Source organism: Heliangelus exortis, chromosome 10 (genome assembly GCF_036169615.1).
Source record: "Heliangelus exortis chromosome 10, bHelExo1.hap1, whole genome shotgun sequence".
Lineage (NCBI taxonomy): Eukaryota > Metazoa > Chordata > Aves > Apodiformes > Trochilidae > Heliangelus > Heliangelus exortis.
In genome coordinates this window covers 12,284,644-12,301,668 of record NC_092431.1, presented here as the reverse complement: position 1 = coordinate 12,301,668, position 17,025 = coordinate 12,284,644, and the positions used below count along the sequence as shown (strand labels likewise).

Below are 17,025 nucleotides of genomic sequence, written 5' to 3'. Positions count from 1 at the left end.
ACTGTGTGTAAAGTGTAAAGTTTGTTTGAGACACAAAATATTGTAAGGCAGAAAATAAATAAGCTTAAGCAGAATTCTGCCTTTCAGATGTATGTTCAGAATAGAACTAAGACTGGTGTGTGAAGGAAAGAAAAGAACAACCCCAAGACCCCCCCAAAATATCAAGAATCATCTTTCTCTAGTTCCCTAATAGAGGATTCCTTCAGGAACTGCAGCCTTGCAGTGACTGGAACTAGTTAGCTATTTTTTGCTTTATTTGTTTTAAAATAAGTTTCCTGGAAGACATCTGGAAATGCTTCATCTCCTCTCAAAAATGTCCTGGGAAAGTGCCCTAGGCAGCAGAATCTAACATTTGCACATGCTGTAAAGTGGGGATGATTACAGCTTAATAATTCTTCTTCAATAGAAGTTCCACAAATTTTGTTTTTAAATCCATCATTTATATCTAAACAGAAGATTGTTTTTTCCAGGAATTGATTCTTTTTGTTTCTTCCTTGGAAGCAGGAAGAGTGAATACTGATCGTGATTCTTTTCTTAAGCAATAGGTTTTAAAAATTAAAATGGTCCTCATAGTAGAAATTACAGGAGATGAACTGCTTAAAGGTCTTTTGGTAGATATAAAGAGCGCTTATTTTCTTTTTCATCCAAACCCCCACATAAAGTAGGCAAGCACAGAAAATGAAACTTCTTAGCCAAGCTACTGTGTCCTTTAGCCCAACACTGTATTTTAACAGATTGCTATGTACTACAGAAGTAAGATCCATTTTTATTCCCAGATAGCCAGAGTCTGCAACTACTGAGCAAGCTCTAATTTGGTGCCAAACTTGGGAAGTTAACCTAAGATATTTCTCATCTATTTCTCTCTTCAGTCAGGATGAACTTTAGAGGACACAGTATGCATCCCACTTAACTCAATGGGACTTACATCCATCACGTGTTGGCACCATCCTAACAATTTGTTTCCTTAGAGAAACATGCAAGCATATTTGCTCTATACTCCTTTTGCAGTGGTCTCAGAGGAGGTGCTGGGCAGTCAGCCCATAATCCTCGGGGGCATGCATCCTTTAATCTCTCTTTCCACGTTTTTGTTTGCCTTTCCATCTTTGTCTCTTCATTTTTGTGCTTCTTAAATCCCCAGAGTCTCCCATTCTGACTTCTATTTGAGTCTGTGTGTGGTCTCACATAGGGACCTAATTCTGTAACATTAATTCATGTGGATGATCCTTAAACATAAATAAAAGTCCCATGAAACTATATGCTAAAAAAAAAAAATTAGTTTCTTATATGATTAAACATTTGTAGGTCAAATTATAACCAGAGTATTAGATTCAGGATCACCAGCAAAACAGACTTCCAAAATATCCTAATTTAACTGAAGAGTTAACATAAGATACATGGGATCAGGGACTGCAAATGATGATACAGTAGCAAAAGCTAACAACTGTATTATGCAGTAAGGAGCAGGGGGCATTAAAAATGCTCAGAGAGGAGGAGTTTCTGTAATTTGACTAAACCTAGGCAAACAGTAAATTCTGCTTTTTAGACTAATTAACTTCACATTTTCCATCCATGCAGATTGTTTCACACTCTTTTTCACTGCCTGTAGTAAAACCAACATCTTTCTCTTTTGGATTTTACCTTGGGCAAAGGGCGGGTAATGATATTGCAGTAGTCTGGTCATGAAGACAGTGGTGACGAAGTGCCAGCGGAATAAGTAACACCACAAAATTACTTGGTGGACATTTTGGTCATTGAGATCAGCAGGAGTTTTTTAGCGGTGGCCTTTGATGAGGTCTGCATTATTACTTACAAACTCAGTATCTGAGCTTATTAAATATGCCAGGCATGTGTTTCAAACGTTAAAAACTGCAAAACTGTCACTCAGATTTTGCTTATGAATGAACCCTTCTTGTTGCCTTTCCTTTTCATACAAGAACTTTCACTCTTTATGAAATCTTGCATTACATTCTCACTCCTTGTGTGAAGCTGGTCTCTACCGGCAAAAAAACGGAGTTGTCAGTGCTCTGACAAAGAACAGCAGTGTCTTTTTATCTGCACTCCCCCCGCATGCTTCCAAATGTATTAAATTTTTATGGCCAGTTACAGAAAAGGGGAAAAGAAATTGGTTAAGAACAAGCACGAGTAGGTGGGAGTAAACTGATAATGAGAAGAGGACATTACAAGGGCAGCTATTTCTGGATTACTAGTATGTTTACTTTGATTTCTCCATCTGACGGGTCTTTTTACTCCTCAGAAGTGAACATCCATTGGCTCAACTGTATTGCCATTCTATCATGGAGCATCATCATTTTGATCAATGCCTTATGATCCTGAATAGTCCAGTGAGTGCCACATTTTCATGTATGCTGAAGGAAACTATTCCCTGTTTTACTTTTTATTTTTAGCTTCTGGATGGATTCCCACCCTTATACATTCCTAAGTGATCTTTATTCCTTTTTGGGTAAAAAAAGTAAATGCAGCAGTTTTGAAATTACAATTCCATTTCTGAGCATGACCAAATCTTTCCAAGTGTTGTGTGATAAGGGAAACTTCGCTATTATCCTTCTGAGTACCTGCATCTTTGGACCAAAGGAAACAAAAAGCTTTGTTGCTATTTTCATGACCTCTTATGAACCACCAAACAAACCCAAGTACTTGCTCTAATTTAAAAAAACATTCCAGCCTACACATACACAAAGCAGTCCTGAGGAGACCAAACCAAACATGGCTAATAATGACATTCCAAAGTGGAGCCAAACCTATGTTAAGTAAATATGTAAATAAAACTACATTCTTTTTTATTTATATTAACTAACTCTAAGATCAATTATTCAGCATGCATAATTATTTCAAAGCAGTGTATTTCCACTGCTCATTTCATATCACAGGTATGATACTTTTGGCATGGTACTGGTATGATTCTTTCCTATACAGAAAGGAAAAATATGGGAAAAAAATGGAGGGAAGTTGCCATTTCCCCAGCTCCATCATGCTTTGGTTAAATAGTGGATCTATGTAATAGCTTGTTATTTATGTTGCTTTGTAAAAAGAAAATACTTTCATTTACTTGAGGTGTATAGGCAGGTACTGGAATCATAGTTCCTCTGCTCCAGGAGTGGAAAAAGGAAAGAGAAATACTATGATACAGCTAGCAGCAGATTTAATTTTGATTAATTAAACTGACTTAAAAGCTTTGATGTTTCTCTGCTTACAGTTTGATTTTGTAGTAGTTGGTATTGGTAGATGGTGTTGGTAGATGGTGTTGCTGTGTGGCTTTCTGCCATTACTCAAGAAGACTGAAACTTTTTGTTTTAAACTGGGGAATCTGCAAAAGGAAGGAGGGTAAAAGAATGACATCAGATATCAGCAAGCAACTTATAATGACTTAGTATCTAAGAGACATTTTAGCAAACTGGTGTGCTGTTTCCTATTTTATCGATAATACTGTTACTGTTTTTTGTGAAGGGAAATCAGATTCTCAGCAGCCTTTCCATTGAAGAATACAAGGCCACACTGAAAATGATAAAACAAGCCATTCTTGCCACAGACCTGGCATTATATATAAAGTAAGTTAGAGGCAAGTTTGGCTGCATGGTCATTGATGTATGTTTGGATTGTGTCAGCATGTTCCAAAAACTTTTGTTTTAACTTCTTTTAAAGGAGGAGAGGAGAATTTTTTGAACTTCTAAGGAAGAAGCAATTTAATTGGGAAGATCCTACACAAAAGGAGCTATTTTTGTAAGTAAAAGCAAAATTATTAAATCAGACAATATTATTAGATACCTGATTTTCTGTGCCATGTTGTTGTGAATTGCATTAAAACCACCAGATCTGTGTGTTCTGGGCCTGTCCAAACTGGCACTGGCACACAGGTCACTGGGTGACTCCTGGGGTCTGAATTACTAAGTGTGCAGCTCATATAATAAACTTTGTTAAGTAGCATGTGAAGTTATGTTAGCATTTCTGTTCTTCTAAAAGAGTGTAGCATTACTGTCTAAGCACCATGCTCTTGTGCTGTTAGTACTTAATACTTACATATTGACTTGTTGAAACCAATCACTAAAGATTCAAGGCACAAAGTTTGTTTTGAAGCTGATTTCTTACTGGCAGTGAAGGAAGAAGAAGAAAAAGAATTGAGAAATAAATTGTAATGCACAGCTATAGAAAAGCAGGTTTACATAAGTTGTCACAGAAAGAAAGGATGCCATGTTTCATATTCAGTGCCTTTAGAAACCAATCTAATTCAGTCATGTTCTGTGTTTACTGCTATTTCGGTCTTTGGACTTCATATTGTCAATAAAGATGGCAGTTGCTGCTAATGCTATAAATAAATAAGTAAATGTGCTATCTCTCCAGTAAGAAAGAGAATGAAAACAGTTCATTTGACATGAATCCATCAAATGAGCCAGTCCAGATTTGCTCATTTTTGTGTGCCTATTTAACACAACTGAAAGTTTACCCTGGATACCTTTATAACTTTGCTTTAATCTCATTTCTTCTTCTGACTTCAATGCTCTTTGAAAATTTATATTCTGTTCTACAGATCACTTGACTTGGAATCTATATACATTTCACTAGTCAGTAATTCTTAGATTTGTTTGTTTTTTCTGCAGAGCAATGCTGATGACTGCCTGTGATTTATCAGCCATAACTAAACCATGGCCAGTTCAGCAACGGGTATATACTTAATTTTAAGATTTGCTAAATACAAACTCCATGTAGAAGCTCCTACTTCCTCCATCCAGTCCTTAATGCAAAGGCAGTGATGGAGTAGAGAGCCTTAGGAATCAGTCCCTCAAAGTGCTGTTACATGGACTGAAGTCTTTCTCAGGTCTTTGTAGCAAGATCTGTGCATTTAACTATGTCACCATGTTAGCAGTAATCTGAAGGTAAATCAGGAATCTTTGTTCTTTCTGATATTTCTGTCTTGGTACAAGGCAGTCAACTGATTCAACACACTAGTGTCAGATGACCATTTTTCCTGTGTGTTGATCATTACAACTGTTATCGGTGGAAATATGCTTGTGTGCCATTTTGTTCACTTTGCTTTGTCAGAGTAAGTATCAGCACATTCTTGTGTTTTGTTTTTGCACAGATGTGTGCATGAAAAGTTCATGATGCTGGAGTCTTACTATGGGGGGTACAAATTCCAAACATACTAAGGAGGGTGAAGAAACACAGGAAACCATTTTGATTGTAGGTAGCAAGCAAACTTTGAGAGCTCTCAATGTGTGAAATTTTTTACAGATTGCTGAACTTGTAGCTACTGAGTTTTTTGATCAAGGAGATAAAGAGCGGAAGGAACTCAACATAGAACCAACAGTAAGTGCCAGAATCATGCAGAATCACCTCCTTCAAAATGGCTTCTACAAACTACACTGCATGTTCCTTTCAAAATCTACTATTTCTCCCAATGACCAGAATATAAGACCAACTCATTCCCTGTCCTAGTTGTCAGTTTCCTCCTGTGGTTCCTGAAGCCCAACAGTGTGTCATTATCTCTGAGCCAGAAGAACAGCCAGCATTATTTCTTCTAAATTTGTAATAATAAATTATCTAGAACACACATTCTTAAATTGGTACCTATTTGCAACCTATCCAAACCCAGTAAGTTTGTCTTTTTGGGCTCTGTCCGTTCAAAGACAATCTTGCAAGGCAAGTGGTGCAATCATATTACCTGCATTATAGGACATGTACTGATACCCTGCTGTGCTAAGCTTGCTGTGCTTTTTAAGATGTTGCTTTTTTATTTTCAGTCTTTCTCTTTGGTTTTGGTTGGGTTTTCTATTTAATGCATTTAAACACAGAGCTTGTTTACTTCTTATCTGCAGGATCTAATGAACAGAGAGAAGAAAAATAAAATCCCCAGCATGCAGGTTGGATTCATAGATGCTGTTTGTTTGCAGCTGTATGAGGTATGCTGCCTAAGAAAAAATTGCAAATACCTAAAATTAGAACTCACTGTAGCCTCTAATAGCTGCGGATTTAAAGTTAGTATAAAAATCAAATAAAAAGCTAGTCAAAATAGAATTTTTTGTTACGTATTACATATTCAGTTGAAGAAGTTATGATTTTATAATTTATCATTAATTGTTCAATTATTGTATGTATGATTAATGTATTTGGTTGTAACTTTTAAAACCTAGTGGTAGTTGCTGTGCTCCTCTGCACTTGGTGTTAGATCCCTGGGTTATGTTCTGGCAGGTCCATTGAGCTTCTATGATCATCAGCAAAAGTCACAAAAGTAATGCTTTGCTATCTAGGAAAAGAATAGTATCTATATAGTGTAGTGATAAAGTGTTGTTTAGTTTTAAAGAATTCAGGATTCTTCATGTAAAAGCTGATATGCTACATATAGGAAATTTGCCCACGTTTAATATTTTCTGTCCCATTTTTTTTTCTTTGTCTTTTGTAACACAGAAAAACAGTGCATGAGAGAATTCACTGAAATGTTTTTAATCCTGATCACAAACTGCATAAGAAGCTATGTGGTCAGATATAGTATGAAACAAAACATAATGCTTTCTGACTTTGTTGAACCATCAAAGCACTAGGGTGAAAGCCTTTTCACTGAGACAGTAGCAAGTATTTTACAGGAACCTAGATGAGAAAAAATAAAGGTGAGGAACAGATAGCCTCATCTACTGCTCTCCTAGCAATCTTCCAGTGGGAGGAACTAGGTGATGAATCATTTTTTTCCCTCTTACACATTAAACTTTTCTAAAAATAATCCTCATCCACCAGCTGGAAGGTAACGACAGAGGAAGGAAAGGGAGTTACCAGCTACTGCCCCTGAAACTCACATATTTCTGTGCTGTAGAAACTTTTTGTCAGGAAAACAAGGCAGCCTTTGCTGGGAAGGCCCCAAAAACTGTCTCCAGTAGGAGGCAGGCCATTGAAATGAGACTATCTGTGGAAAGGTTCAGACTATACAAACATTATTCTTTGAACAGTCCATCTGAGCAAGTTTGAATAGCCACAAGTCCAGAGACTGAACATTTGTATATTTTTCTTATTAGGGGAGGGCTTTACATTTATTAGAACACCAGAAAACTTTCAATTATGCACTCTAAAATATGCACTGCAGATTACATCAACAGTTGCCAAGTGATACTAGTCCAAACTGCCCAGGTCCTGTACAGTTCCTTCAAGGAAATAAGGCACATTAGGTATTTCTAGCTTCTGTACCCCTGCTTTGTAACTGAGGCTTTGTTATGGCACAATGAATACAAACCCATTCCTTCTTGGCAGCCAAAAGCACCTAAAAATGTTTGGAGTGTTCTTCCTTTCTCGTTTAACTGGAGAGGAAAGAAGGAGATGCTAAGTCCACAGAAAGAGATCTAAGTAGCATCTTTTTATTCAGAGCATGTTGCCTCTTAAAACTTTCAGTGTATGACTTTTACTTGACCTGAACTGGAACAGCATGTAGCAGGCTGACAGTGACTGGGACTTTATATAAGGCCCAAAGTATGTCAGTTCATGTCCTAACATGACAGATCAGTGAGGGTGACTTACCTGCAAGCAGTAAAGGGGATGAGGAGCCTATGAGGAAGTGACAAAACTTGCAACAGTAATGGCAAATCCAAGGAAGGGGCTGTGTTTTGAGCTGATCCAGTGGTTATTTTGAGAGCAGTTCCAGTAGGAGATATTACCTGTTTATGCAGATTTTTGTTTCCTTCGAGGAACAAGAAAATGGTAAAACATAAAAACAAGTGTTTTTAGTGTTACTCCGAAAGTGAACAAGCACTCTCCAATGTTCTAATGCTATAAAAACAAACAGTATAAACAGGGTTGTAGTGGCAGCATTTTAACTGTTTTCATAGCTTTCGTCCAGTCAGTAGGAATTTGACACACAATGCACACGAGTTCCCAGTACAGCACTGCAAGTATGGGACTTACCATCTTATTCAGAGTGGCTTGTGTTAGCTAGGTAACTGGTGCAATCAAACTGAGTGATCTACATGTCTTCCCTTTAAGTTCAGAAGTCTGAAAAAAAAAACCCCACCCAAGAAAAATATGTTTCACCCTCTTAATTTTTTAATTGAAAAAGTACAATTTAGTAGTTTTACATGCTGGTTAGGTATAGTCAGATAAATAAACCAGAAAACTACAGGTATATTTGACAGCCCCATTCTTCTTAAAAATCAATAATAACTCAATAAAGTCTACTGGAACTAATAAAGCCAAAAAAGAACTGTGAAGAACTTTACTGAATTATCAGCTTGTAGAATTCCTGTGTAAAATTACAGGAGAATTCGACATTGCTACCTCATGTTATTGATATAAAACCTGAATGCCATGTGAAGTTCTGACTGATTTTATGTTCTGTACAGCAGCCAGCAAAGGGACCAGGGTTCTTTTCTGAGTACTCAGCAGTCAGTCATAGTAGTTATAGACTCAGTGGGCTCAAACACTCTTTTTCATACCATGTTGTCCCACACTGTCTGTCCTACTAAACTCCCACTTTACACTGAATATTGTGACTTAATTCCAAAAGCCAATGGAACCCTTTATGCAAATAAGGACTGACTGTCATAGTAAGGATACATTTTCATCACTTCCACCAGGAAAGAAAAACATACAAAAATGCTTATGAATTTTTCTTCTGTTTATTTTTTCAATTTTATATTTAAACATGAGAAGAATCCAGTTTTCCTTCATTCTGACACATGAAAAATACTCAGTTGATTTGCATCACAGCTATTGCATGCATCACATGCAATTTATCATGTGCTGTCTTGAATTACAATTTTTCTGAGTCAGCTTCTCTGAATCAGTTGATACACTGCAAGTGAATATGGTTCCACTGACTATACCTGCTGCATGTCTGATTATCATGACCAACCCTGCCATACATTCAAATGACTGGCTTGCAAAGTCCATGGGTACTCCTAGGAATTCTGGACAGGTCACTTGTGCATCATACAAGAAACTTAGTGTGGCTTCTTCTGCACTGATGTATCAAGTGCTGTATGGACACTGCCACTCAGTTTAAACTGCATTAATGTCAAGTAATTGTGTTCACATTTAATGTACAGAAGGAAGCCTTCTTCGAAGTTCAGCATACAAGTTCAATTTCAAATACAGACAGACCTTGTATTTCAATCATAAATAGACCTTGTATTTCAATCACTTTTGTCTCTCATGGTCATCTTTAATAACAAACCTTTTGTTGTTGAATGTAATCTATTTTGCACATTCTAATTTATTTCAGGCCCTAACGCATGTGTCAGAGGCCTGCTACCCTTTACTGGATGGCTGTAGAAAAAATAGGCAGAAATGGCAATCCTTAGCTGAACAACAAGAGAAGAATCTTGTTTATGGAGAAAGCAATCAAGCCAAAAGGAACTGAGATGCTGATTTAACAACCACAAGTTTAAGTTCACAAAGAAGACACAGTACTAGGGAAGTAAAGCATTTTGCTAAACACTGTTTGACTTTGGCTTATGTTTTGCCACTGCTGTATTATTTTTCCACATTTCAAGATATAGCATGACCATATATATTCAAAGGCTATATAAAGATAGAATGTTTCTTTCATTACATCTGTCTGAGATCGAAAAAAATCTGCAAGGGCAGTTTTTGCTACCCTATTCCACAGGGAGGTACAAATGCAGTAACTCAGCTGTCCCCCAGAGCCTATTGCTTTATAGATGTATATAGTTGTTTAGTGATCATGTTGTGGCCAGTACCTTAAAGACTACTGCATTTTGCACCTTTTCTGCTTTCCCGATCTTGCTATGTTATGTTGTAAAACTAATGTGCAGTCTTGCCTGTTCTCTTGCCCAGAGGCTCAGAGGAAAGATTGGAACTAACTCTGGGGAGCCTAACACAGCATGTACTATGCTAAAGCCTTTCAGAGACCAGAACTGGGCTTTGAAGTGAAAAAGCTCCAAAACATGTTCCCCAGTAGGGTTTGTTTGTTTTTTTGTTTGTTTCTTTTTTCCCCCCCAACATTAGAGGAATGTATTAGTAAACATCTGACACTTGAGAAAATTATAAACCCTATACAATATTAGTGAATTACTAGGCAATGGGGGTCTGAGGAGTTTTGTGGCAGAAGAGTCATAATTACCCACAAAGAATGTTAACTGAATGTAACAAAGAATGTAACCAAATCAAGAAAATACCCACATTAGACAAACCCCAGAGAGTAATAAGAGTGCTATTATTTTGCACATCTAAGACTGCAGATCTAAGACTGGTTACCAGTAGATGTTACTTTGGCTGCACAAAAACACAGAAAATGTTTGGGGTTTTGCTTTTTTTAAATCTGTAGTAATGATTTTTCAGTTAAAATCAGCAATAGTGTTAAGCAAAAGTAATATATTTGGGATTTTACTTTGAAGTGTGGGAGTTTATTTCTGTCACAGTAATCCAGAAAATTTTAATTGGAAACTGCGATAAATTCTTCCCAGGAGACAATCAATCTCCCCTGGTAAGAGCTGGTCAAAAAGTGAAAACAACCCCTTTTTATCGGTGCCTGCATTCAGATAAACTATACCAGAAGCTAAGAAAAAATGAAGTAAATGTTTCAAAGTGTTTGAAAATACTGAGTCTTGGTCAATTTTTTTTAATGTAGAATAAAGTATTATGATGCAGCCTTTCTGCCATCCGAAATTTTGTCACTGATTTAATCCTATCTCAAACTTCTCTAATCAATACCAGTAATGTATTATTGCAGCTGAATTTTAAAACATTTTTGTATAAAGTATTTCTCCTGATTTATTTCAGATTTTTTAAAAAGTGTGTAATTTCACAATAATTAAGAATTACAGGACTAATGTTATGCAGTGCTCTAAATGTGTATTTATATGATACACAATACAATTCATGTATGCAGTAGGTCATAGCTATGCAGAAAAATGACAGCAGCTGGTGCCCCCAGCACACATCCTCCAAAAAAAGCTTTTAGGTACTTTCTGGCAAATAGGAAACTTGGTTTCAGGATTTGCATAGTTCTTGTATATTCCTTTCCTTGAGTGCTTGAGATACTTAAATATAGTTTACACTAACAGATGAGATACATATTTAATATAAATATGAATAAGCTGGATAAATATAAAGGTGTATTCTTGCTGGTATGGTTGAGACTGGTAATTCATGGTTACAACACGTGAAAACAGCTAAGGTGATGCTACAGTGAAGTGATGTATCAAGATCCCCATAATTCTTTGATATATTGTGTGTTCAACAAAGCTTGATTAGGACATACATTTATAACTAATAAGAAGGAGTGCAAGATTCATACTGTTGACTTGAAAAAAATGGACATGTTCACATTTTTTCAAAGGTTCACTTAAAATGAAGGCACTTACACCGAATCTCTTTCACTACAAAAATTGGAAAATACACAGAAATACAGTTGATAGTTTTAAAAAACATTTAAATTTCATAATACATCTGTGTCTGTAAATATTTTGACAAAATCCAAACCGTTTAAACTACTGGTTTAAGAACCTTTAAAGTACACATTACTATACTTCATGAAATTTCAGAGTAATCAAATTGTCTATATAGTGTTTTACTTCACTGGAAGGCAAAGTGAAAGTGTGCTGGGTTTGTCTCATAGCTTTGTGTGAACCGTTTGTAGAAATTGCTCATTTCTTTCATAATGTAGCTATGTTAATAGTAAGATGAAAATCCAGGCTGGTTTATGCCTGAAATTAACTGCCTTCAGAACTCAATCTTTTGAAACCCAGCTAGTGGATTACAGCCATGCAGCTGCCATTAATTTTATCATAAATTGTGTATCTAACTAGTCAAATCTCAAAAATATCTTTGAGATATAAGACAACTAAAGCAAACAGCCTAGATTACACAAGAAAGAAGCTGAAATGGAGTTTTCACTTCATCACTTCAGTCTTAAGCCCATTAAAGCTATTGTGAAATTAGATACTTAAGTCTTCAGGTACAGAATTTGTCCCAGTAATTTTTAATACTTGTCTCAATAAAGACACCTAAATTAGTGCCCTAGTTGTTCTCAGACATAGACGTACTTCTAAAGTCACTCCACAGCACAGTTTAATTTTAAAATAAACTTCTCTTTGTTTTTCCTCCCTTTCTGAAAACATTACTTGTCATACAGATTAAAATACACAAAATTACTGATTAACCCTACCTCTTCTGATTGAAAGTAAGAGAGAGGCTCTGAAGTTGTAGATAGTACTAGTTTTCCTACAAGTTAGTCACACATCTAATATTAGCTGTAGATAGCCTAGGTTTTTTATTATATTACACAATAAAAGAAAGGAGGGAGAAATAATGGAATGTTGATTTTGGAGATGGTATTGGTTTTAATTAGTAACAATTTAATTTAAGAGCAGATTACTGATATCTTCATAGAAAACAAGTGGGCTAGTGATAAAAGTGAATAACCTATTCAACTGATAACCAGCTGATTTCTCTTTAGAAGAGAGAACTGAAGCCTGATTTTACACATCACGCTCTAAACAATTGTGCGCATGTGAAGATAAACTTCTGGACCCCACTTCAATGCTGGCAGTATCACAAACTAACAAAATCATAATTCTGTCCAATTCATATATAAGGTTTTTAAAAATTGCTATTAAAAAATTTAAAATTAATCAAAACCACATTTTTCCATCCCATTGTATAGAAAGATTATGAAAAGTCATATCTAGCCCCATAAAATTAGGGAATATTGCCCAAGCTATCTGGTTGGTGCCTCTTGCAGTTATGCATGAGAATATAGCAGAGAGTTTTGATAGCAAAAATGCCTCACTCATAATAAATTCCTACATTTTTAAAGTTTTTTAGAGACCTAGTATTTCAGGCAACTTTATACATTAGCCTTACTTATGAGTCTTGTCTCTGTGATACTGTAGCTTCTTCTTCACATCAATTCACATGCAGTTTACATTACCCAAGGGTTCAGCTTTACTTCAGAGGTCCCTGCTGTATTTCTTCAGAAACCTCCACTAATTTGAAAGCTTGAACATTGGAGCTTGAATTAAAAAATTAGTTTGGCCAGAGTACAATAAATGATGTGGGCTGGATTTTTTGTTTTGACTTTCACATGAACACAGAACATCACAGAATTTGATCTGGTAATTAGTGACACTACAGCAAATTGCAACAGCAAGTTACTTTATCTTTATCATAGCTACATTAATGGAAATTGCATGGGGAAGTTTATTTTCCACTTAAATAAGTTGGTTTCCATAGGGAAACTGATATCTAATTACCACTGTTTGTAAATGTATATTTATGTGACAGTGTAGTTTCCACTAATTTTCACAGCATGAGCTTGTCATGCCAGGGCCTACGGGATTCTCAAATGCCCATTTGAAGTTAATTGTACGATTCCCATTTACCTCAGTGGGAGTTGGACTGAACTGTACAGAAAGTGAAAGAATGGGTAAAAACCACCTTTTTTACTTATAAAGAGGGACCAAACTCTTACTCTTGGTAACACCTGCTTTGCCCTCTCTTTGCTGTATTCAGCTATTCCTGCTGATGTCTAAGGTACCTTACAGATGTAACTGAAATTAGAATTTGAGCCCTCTGTGTGTTCACATGGCTGACACCTGCATGTGCCTGAGAGAATGTAGTATGAAATGCACTGTAAATAGTTTAAAGATAAATTTCTATTATAGTTTAATAAAAACCTGAATCACAGTCACTAGCCACTGTGTTTGTCCATTTGTATTCTTTTATCTTTTAAAAATATTTGGAGAAATGTATAGTTTCTAAGCACAGTATATTTGTACTAGGCTACTGTTTTGCTTTTAATCAATATTGTAGTCCTCTGAATGTTGTGGTCCTGCTTGCATCTGTCCTATGACTACTTAGTAGAACTACTCAAGAGAATTACTCACTACGTGGTTAGTCCTACTTACTGTACAGTTGATAGAGAATATAGAGTCAGGTTTTTTTCTACTTATTCCTGCTGCTTATTACCTATTTCTTCATTCTCTTCTTTGTACTGTTTTCATGCTTTTTAAAATAAAAAGGATGATGTCAAATTTTACAGTTTGTTAATTAATAATTAACATTGAATTCTCAACACCTCATTGTTCCCTGATTCAAAGCATTTCTTCTATAAAACTGTAACTTATAGTGACTTCTTGAGGTCCTAGAAATTCTGAAGAGAAAAATTTACTATTAATATAATTTACTTGTAAGTACTACTGAGAAGAGCCAGTGGTACTTCTGGTTTAAAAAAACCTGCTACTAACTACTAGAGAACAGTGCACATAGACTTATTAGAAGTTGTCAGAAGCCAGTTTATTTATTGGATAAGTAGAACTGGCAAATACAGCTGTTGCATAAATCCATCCTCATCCTCTGCCTTCAGAAATCAATTCCTGGGTTAGCATGTAAGAGAGATGGAAACAGTCAACTTAGTGACTTCAAGGAAAACTGTGAAAAAAAAAATTTTTGACTTCTGAAAAAACCTCATCATGTGCAAACTCCTGATCCTGCAAGATCTAGACCAATTAGCTTAACCAGACCAAAAAAAGAATATAACCTTGAATAAAGACATTTTAATAAAAGAGGTGAAAAAGAATGTTACACTCATCCTTTCACATCTTTCACAGCAATGCCTTTTTAACAAATGGAAAATCATAGAATCATAGAATCGGCTGGGTTGGAAGGGACCTCTGAGATCATCAAGTCCAACCCTTGATCCACTACCACTGCAGTTACCTGACCACGGCACTAAGTGCCACATCCAGTCTCTTTTTAAATATCTCCAGGGATGGAGAATCCACTACTTCCCTGGGCAGCCCATTCCAATGTCTGATCACCCTCTCGGTAAAGAAATTCTTTCCAATATCTAACCTAAACCTCCCCCGGCACAACTTGAGACCGTGCCCTCTTGTCTTGCTGAGAGTTGCCTGGGTAAAGAGACCAACCCCCACCTGGCTACGACCTCCTTTCAGGGAGTTGTAGAGAGTGATGAGGTCCCCTCTGAGCCTCCTCTTCTCCAGGCTGAACAGCCCCAGCTCCCTCAGCCTCTCCTCATAGGACTTCTACTGGAGTCCCTTCACCAGCCTGGTTGCCCTCCTTTGGACCTGTTCGAAGACCTCAATATCCTTCCTGAACTGAGGGGCCCAGAACTGGACACAGTACTCGAGGTGTGGCCTCACCAGCGCTGAGTACAGGGGCAGAATCACTTCTTTGGACCTGCTGGCGATGCTGTTCCTGATCCAGGCCAGGATGCCATTGGCCTTCTTGGCTACCTGGGCACACTGCTGGCTCATGTTCAGCTTCCTGTCAATCCAGACTCCCAGGTCTCTTTCTGCCTGGCTGCTCTCAGCCACTCTGTGCCCAGCCTGGAGCTCCCCATGGGGTTGTTGTGGCCAAAGTGCAGGACCCGGCACTTGGCCGTGTTGAACCTCATCCTGTTGGAATCAGCCCAACTCTCCAGTCTGTCCAGGTCCCTCTGCAGAGCCCTTCTGCCTTCCAGCTGATCAACACTCCCCCCCCAGCTTAGTGTCATCTGCGAAATTGCTGATGATGGACTCAATCCCCTCATCTAAGTCATCAATAAAGATATTAAACAGAACTGGGCCCAACACTGATCCCTGGGGGACACCACTAATGACCGGCCGCCAACTGGATGCAGCCCCGTTCAGCACCACTCTCTGGGCCCAGCCCTCCAGCCAGTTCCTAACCCAGCACAGAGTGTCCCTGTCCAAGCTGTGGGCTGACAGCTTTTTCAGGGGAATGCTGTGGGAGACGGTGTCAAAGGCTTTGCTGAAGAAAGTTTTCACTTCAGCATTTACAATTCAGAATTTCTTGAAATACATGGCTGCATGTTTTCACCCCATTACTCCAAGCTCTTCTTGTATTTAATGTAGAAATTTATTTTTACACTTCCTGAGGGACTGATCTGTTTTCCAAACAGCTACAGTATTTTCTGTTCTGAAGTACATTCAAGTAAAGATAAAATCCTCTTTCCTGCTGAAATATGAGAATAACCAATTCAGTTCTAGCCTGCTACTGCTCACCTGGCAGTTCATAATGTCTGATAAATAGATTTATTCTTCACACAGGTTTATTTTGCTTAACATCAAAGATCCTTGCAAGAATACTTTTGAACAGATTAGTACATGCTATAGCAGAGGAAGTTCTACCTGAAAGCCAATGTGGCTTCAGAGTCAATAGGAGTACCACAGACATGGTATTTGTTCTCAGACAACTGCAAGAGAAGTGTAGGGAACAGAATAAAGGTCTTTATGTGACATTCATTGACCTCACTAAAGCTTTTAACACTGTGAATAGAAAGGGCCTGTGGCAAATCTTGGAATGACTAGGATGACCCCCCAAGTTCCTCAAACCTGCTCCTCACCCTGCTACATGAAGATCAGTGAGGCCAAGTCAGATATGGCAATTCACTCTCTGAATCCTTCCCAATAATCAATGGTGTGAAGCAAGGCTGCGTTCTCACATCCACTCTATTCACAATCTTCTTCAGCTCGATGCTCCAAAGGGCTATGGCAGACCTCGATGAAGAAAATGGCATTTACATCTGATGGGAGCCTATTCAGCCTAGGGCCATTGAAGGCCCACACCAAGACCCTAAATCACCCTGTCCCAGAGTTGCTTTTTGCTGATGATGCCACCCTTGTTGCTCACACAGAAGCAGCTCTGCAGTGCTTAACATCCTGCTTTGCAGAGGCTGCAGATCTTTTTGGGCTAGAAGTCAACTTGAAGAAGACAGAAGTTCTCTACCAGCCTGCATCACAGGAAGACTTCCATCATCCCCACATCACCATAGGCGAATCAGAGCTTAAGACAGTCCAGCAGTTCAGCTATCTGGGATGCATTATTTCCTCAGACACCAAGATTTACAATGAGAGACAACAGATTAGCAAAGGCATACAGCACATTTGGAAGACTTCATAAAAGAGTCTGGAGCAATAAACACCTGAAGAAAAGTACAAAGATTGGTGTCTACAGAGCCACTACACTTTTATATGAGTCTGAATCATGGGTCAACTACTGCCACTACCTGTGACTCCTTGAACACCTCTATCAGTGCCTCTGTACAAT

The 17,025-nt window shown here is 37.6% G+C and overlaps 1 protein-coding gene across 9 annotated transcripts in view; it reads left to right on the top strand.

The window, feature by feature from the left end:
• Window positions 1-11,066, top strand: part of PDE5A (phosphodiesterase 5A) — a 116,023-nt gene extending 104,957 nt beyond the window's left edge. For 8 of the 9 annotated variants that reach the window (XM_071753530.1, XM_071753529.1, XM_071753528.1 and 5 more), the window contains 7 exons: window positions 2,255-2,342; window positions 3,466-3,566; window positions 3,661-3,738; window positions 4,614-4,677; window positions 5,248-5,322; window positions 5,832-5,915; window positions 9,215-9,433. In XM_071753530.1, coding sequence (XP_071609631.1) covers window positions 2,255-2,342; window positions 3,466-3,566; window positions 3,661-3,738; window positions 4,614-4,677; window positions 5,248-5,322; window positions 5,832-5,915; window positions 9,215-9,352 — 628 coding nt within the window. In that variant the 3' untranslated portion in view covers window positions 9,353-9,433. Of the gene's footprint in view, window positions 1-2,254; window positions 2,343-3,465; window positions 3,567-3,660; window positions 3,739-4,613; window positions 4,678-5,247; window positions 5,323-5,831; window positions 5,916-9,214; window positions 9,434-9,789 lie in introns of those variants that run through there. The other variant, XM_071753523.1, reaches the window with a different exon arrangement.
• The last annotated feature ends 5,959 nt before the right edge of the window (window positions 11,067-17,025 follow it).